This window comes from Sceloporus undulatus, chromosome 3, assembly GCF_019175285.1.
Source record: "Sceloporus undulatus isolate JIND9_A2432 ecotype Alabama chromosome 3, SceUnd_v1.1, whole genome shotgun sequence".
Lineage (NCBI taxonomy): Eukaryota > Metazoa > Chordata > Lepidosauria > Squamata > Phrynosomatidae > Sceloporus > Sceloporus undulatus.
Window position 1 is genome coordinate 22507313 of NC_056524.1, and position 6000 is coordinate 22513312.

The 6000-nt window shown below is 39.1% G+C and overlaps 1 protein-coding gene across 4 annotated transcripts in view; it reads left to right on the top strand.

Moving 5' to 3' along the window:
* DYNC2H1 (dynein cytoplasmic 2 heavy chain 1) overlaps positions 1 to 6000 on the top strand; it is a 248851-nt gene that overhangs the window by 65767 nt on the left and 177084 nt on the right. For all 4 annotated transcript variants that reach the window (XM_042458285.1, XM_042458287.1, XM_042458286.1 and 1 more), the window contains 2 exons: positions 1622 to 1881; positions 3256 to 3502. In XM_042458285.1, coding sequence (XP_042314219.1) covers positions 1622 to 1881; positions 3256 to 3502 — 507 coding nt within the window. The remainder of the gene's footprint in view (positions 1 to 1621; positions 1882 to 3255; positions 3503 to 6000) is intronic.

Below are 6000 nucleotides of genomic sequence, written 5' to 3' on the forward strand. Positions count from 1 at the left end.
TAGTTTGAAGTCTCCTTGATAGACTAAAAATATTTTAATTTATTTGTATGAAAAACAAAAATCAATTCAAAAGCACAAAAAAAAAAAAACCCAAAACCCTGCACTGGAACATCAGTGTCTGCACTTAATGAAGGTTGAGGAACATCTGACTTAATGAAAAATCCTGAATTTGTGAAAGGACTGTGTGTGGTATGACATGTCTATTGTGTTTATTTGGATTCAATTCTCAAAAAAACTTTAAAAATAACTACAATATTGAAAAAAAGGGTTTTTTCCCATTGCAGGCCTGTGTAATTAGTATGGAAAAAGAGCAGACTTACTTATATGGTATATATTGTCTTATCTGTGATCCTAGTGTTAATACACTTCTTAATTTGCATTATGTAGATAGAATTTGCTTTTTAAACTCTTACATAACTAGAAGAAAGATGTAGTTAGTGCATGCAAAAAGCCATTCATTTGCATAGGACCTGCATGCCCAAGTAGAAAAAGGTGTACAGGTATACAAGTTTTTTTCTAAGCAAAAATATTTTATTATAAAATTCAGATATAAGGATGAGAAATTACAGACAGGTAATTACAAACCCGGCAGAAGAAACTGTCATCATTGGTGTGGCTGTTTTTCCAAATACTGTCAATATTAATATTAGGATTTTGTTTCCTTTTTTTGCAAAAAATGGTTGGTTGGATCCAAATTAAATATAGTCAGCCCTTTGTATCATGTATTCTTTAGCTTGAATATATCTATAACTATGTCTATCTTTATATCTAGATACTCCAAAAAGCCTTTTTATATAAGAGACATCATTTTGCTATGCCATTGTATTTAATGGAACTTGGGGCCCGTTACAGACAGGCCTTTAAGTACGGACTCAGTCCGTACTAGGGTTAAAAAGGGGCGTCACTTCCGGACGCCCCTAACCCTAGTACGGACTGAGTCTGTACAAAATAGTGGTGCCCCTTCCACATGGGGGCTGTCATGACGACGTCATGACCGCGCCGCCTCTATACGGGGCGGTGTGGATGTGACATCATCGCTCCGCGCCAGGGCGCTTAGTGTGCCCTTTCCACGGAGCAAGAAGGAGCTCCGTTTCGGAGCTCCTTCCTGGTTTGCGTCGCTGGGCGCAGCCTTTAGTTGGCTGCGCCCAGTGACGCAAGAAAGAAAAGGGCCAAGCGGCCCCTTTCTCCTCCTCCCCCCTGCCGCGGGGTGTCCTTGGGGCTTGAAGCCCCAAGGACACCCCTTTCCAGGCTGCAGGGAAGCGGCCTTTTGCCGCTTCCCCACAGCCTGCAAAGCAACGGATCGGGGCCTCAGAGGCTGCCGGTCTGGCAGCTGAGGCCCCGATACACCGGGGGAAGCAGCGCCTACAGGGTTTCCTCAGATTTTGGTACCTATGGAAGTCCTGGAACCAAACCCCAGCAGATACCAAAGACCTACTGTACTGATACTTTACTTTTATTGAAATCAGTATATAAGTTAGTAGTCATTACTGTGTTTAGTTGCATTGATTTCCATAGAGCTAGACTTAAGTACACTTGGTCTAGTTTTCAGAAAGTAGAGTTATGCATATTTTGCATGCCCTAAATATCTTTTAAATTTGATGTTTTTTTTTTTTTAAATAAGGTTTTTACTTGGGCACGAGAATCTCCACCAAATCCCAATAAACCACTGGACACCTATTTTGATCATGATACTCAACGTCTGATGTCATACTTACTAAAAAAGCCTGAAAACTTGACTGCTGATGATTTCAGCAATGTTCAGACTCTTCCAGTCATCCAAACACCTGATATGCAAAGAGGTTTAGATTACTTTAAACCATGGCTAGGCTTTGATAGTAAGCAGCCATTTCTTCTTGTTGGGCCTGAAGGATGCGGAAAAGGGTAAGAACTTTCATTATCATTCCAACTGTGATACAAATGTATTAGATTATGTCTTAGCTGAAACACAGGTTTCTATGTAGGTTTGTTTCCGTTGCCTAAGATATCATGGTTATAGAGAAAGTCATTTTTCCTGATCCAGTTCCTTTGGAAGGGACTTTGAAGGCCTTCTAATCTAAAACCTCCACCATGCAGTAATATTCAGTTAAAGCACTCCCTAAAGATTACCACCCAATCTCATTTGAATGATCTCCAAATAGTTCACTGTTCTGTGCTCCATTCCTTCTGAATTTCAGGTTACTGTGTATACTTTAGAAATTTTAATCAAATAATTGACCCAAAAAACCTGAGTTGACATGTCCATGGGTCAATGTAACTGCTGTATTTAACTCTCATTAACTCTCACCAGCCCCTGGTGAAAGACAAGAATGCAATCTGTCCCAAAAACACTGACTCCCCTCTACTCTCTTACCCATCCAGGCTTCAGTGTGAGCACAGTTATACCTGCTGGAATTTTGTAATTTCTTTGGCATTGTTTTCCTTTGCTTCATCCTTTAGATCCTTAAGTTTTACCCATGACTTATGATTCATATCAAATTCATAATTTTGGCCCCAAAACATGCCCTCAGCTTAGACATGAGATTGATTTATAGTCGAGTATATACATTAATTTAGAAAATCCCTAAATTTAATATGAATCTTCTGGTTAATTTACTCTTTTTTACCTTTCTGTCTTGCTGAAATGCATATCAGCATTGGCAAAACACTACCAACAAACCCCCACAATCTTGATGTGATTGTATATATGACTATGTCACCATTAGTTTTATTACTTATTATTATTATTAACCTTTATTTATAAAGCACTGTAAATTTACACAGCGCTGTACATACAATCTTTTTAATTAGACGGTTCCATGCCCTCGGGCTTACACTGTGGTAATGGTGCCCTTTTTGATTCATATTGTGTAAGAAAACTTGTGTACCTTCTAGAGCAGTGGTTCTCAACCTGTGGGTTGAGACCCCTTTCACAGGGGTAGCTTAAGACTATCAGAAAACACATCGAGACACTGCAATTTTATGGTTGGGGGTCACCACATGAGGAACTGTATTAAAGGGTTGGGCATTAGGAAGGTTGAGAACCACTGTTTATAAAAATATTTTATTTATTCTAGTATGTTGTATGCTTCTTTGAATCCCATTATTGGCTGAAAGGTGAGACGTAAATGATGGTGATGATGATGATGATAACTACAGTAATAATAGCAGCAGCAGCACACACATTTTCATCTCAATGGCTGTAACAGACTGCATGTGTTTTTCTTTAAACTGCTATATAAAATTTTAAGTGCATACCTTTTGTTTTGTTTTGTTTAGAATGCTACTCCGTTATGCCTTTTCCCAGCTTCGGTCAACTCAGATTGCCACAGTTCACTGCAGTGCACAGACAACATCCCGACATCTTCTGCAAAAATTAAGCCAAACCTGCTTAGTGATCAGCACCAATATGGGGCGAGTGTATAGGCCAAAGGATTGTGAAAGGCTAGTTTTATACCTAAAGGATATCAATTTACCCAAGCCTGATAAATGGGGAACTAGCACACTTGTGGCTTTCCTTCAGCAGGTGAATAGAATTTGGTCTTGCATTTCATAACAGATTCTTTCAGAATCGTAGAATAACAAGAATTTCCCCCACTTCTTACTGGTTACCTCCATTTTGTGTCATAAAAAGGTCTCTATGAAATTGAACTATAGTATTTTAGGCAACATTAAGATTCATGAAAATCTTTACTTTTCCTTAATTTTTTAAAAACATATACTTTCTCCAGATCTATACGTATGCCTGTCAGTTGAAGCCTCATTCAGAAGGAGGAGCTTTCATGTTTGTTCTTACCTGTTTCTTATGGGGAGGGATAAATCAACTCATTATAATTTATTAATTCCTGCTCTGCTTAACGTTACTCTCTGCCAGATATTGCAAATTACAGACCAGGGCTGCATCCGCACTGCAGAAATAATCTAGTTTGACACCACTTTCACTACCATGGCTCAGTGCTATGGAATGCTGGGATTTGTAATTTAAATAAGATATTTAGTCTTCTCTGTCAGAGGGCTGTGGTGCCAAAACAAACTACAAATCCCAGGATTCTATAGCCGTGAGCCATAGCAATTAAAGTGATGTATTATTTGTGTGCTGCAGATGTAGCTCACATCAACATTGGATCCATAATAAATTTTGCATATTAAGAATTGGTGAGAAAGGATAGGGTGTGCTCAGTTTGGCTTAAATAATTTAAATATAGCTACCATGTTTATAACAGAATTTTGGATTACTGTAAAAAATGGCACATATATAATCAAGACTGAACTTTGTATTAGTGGTATGCAAATACACATGAACTTTGTATTAATGCCTTTCAGGTGTTAAGCATTTGTGGTTGATGCTGGAACTAACTTAGTAAGGAAAGTATAAGCGATAGTTTTCTGACATTTCTATTGTTTTTTTTGTTAGCAGTTGCACAACTGCTAGTGGAACAGTTAGCACAACTAGTATAAGGTACTTCTGAGTACCTTATACTATAACATTTATATAGTAGAACCTCAGTATCTGCAGGGGATCTGTTCTGGACACTCTTCCCCTGTGGATACTAAAAACTGCAGGACATGAAGTCCCGTTCTCGCTAATGCCAGCCCAGTGTGCATGCATGACCATTGGGGACAGTGGGGTTTGCTATCTGCAGATGCTCAGATCTATTCATAGCAATTTCTCATCATTTTCCTCCAGTATGGCATAACACATTAATCCCACTTAACAACCCTCAATGTGACTGCTCCATTCTAGATTAACACTTAAACTGATGGCAGACAAGATGTATGATGTCGCTCCTGACACCATTTTATAAACAACTGTTTTAAATACCAATTCCTCTCTCCTTAACTTCACTCTTTTGACTCTTAAACCTGGTGGGATGAGTCTCATGATTGGAATGTAGAAATACAGGGGTATAACCTTTTTAAGAGAAACAGGCCAAACAGGAAAGGAGAAGGAATAGCCTTATATTTCAGGGACATTTACACCACTGAAGAGATCCAGGAAATCAATCCTGAAAACCATGTGGAGAGCATCTGGATAAAAATTAAAGGGGAGGGAAACAACAGGGATGTTATTGTGAGAGTCTACTACAGATCCCCAAGTCAGACTGAGGAATTGGATGATGTTTTTCTAGAACAGATGAACACACATTCAGAAAAGAGAGATGTAGTAGTGATGGGTGAGTTCAACTATCCTGATATTTGCTGGAAATCAAACTCAGCCAAAATCTCAAGGTCTAGCAAATTCCTCACTTGCGTTGGAGACAATTTCATGGTCCAAAATGTGAAGAGGCAACAAAGGGATCAGCTATTTTGGATCTGATCCTAACCAACAGCGATGACCTAGGTAATGGGGTGCAAGTGGTGGGATCCTTAGGTGAGAGTGATCATGTACTCCTGGAGTTGTTATACAATGAAAAAGAGAAGCCAGGCATAGTCAGACATGCATTCTAGACTTTAGGAAAGCTGATTTTAGTAAACTTAGAGAAATACTGGGGATAATCCCATGGTCAGGAATATTAAAAGAGAAGGGAGTTTAAGATGGATGGGAATTTCTCAAAGGGGAGATACTGAAGGCACAATTTCAATCAGTTCCAGTGAGGAAGAAAAATGGGAGATGCCTCAAGAAACCAGGATGGATGACCAAAGAACTTTCAACTCAGCTAAGTTTTAAATGGAATATGTATAAGAAATGGAAAAATGGGGAAATCACAAAAGAGGAATTCAAACAAATAGTGAGCACATGTAGGGGTAAAGTCAGAAACGCTAAAACGCACAACGAACTCAGGCTTGCTAGAGAGGTTGTTAAGAACAACAAAAAGGGCTTTTTTGGGGTATGTCTGCAGCAAAAGGAAGAAGAAGGAAACGGCAGGGCCACTGCATGGAAAAGATGGCAAAATGCTAACAGGGGACAGAGAAAAGGCAGATTTACTCAACACCTTCTTTGCCTCAGTCTTCTCAGAAAAGGAAAAGGGTGTTCAACCTGAGGATAATGGAGCAGAGGACAGAATAGGGGAATTTTAGCACAGA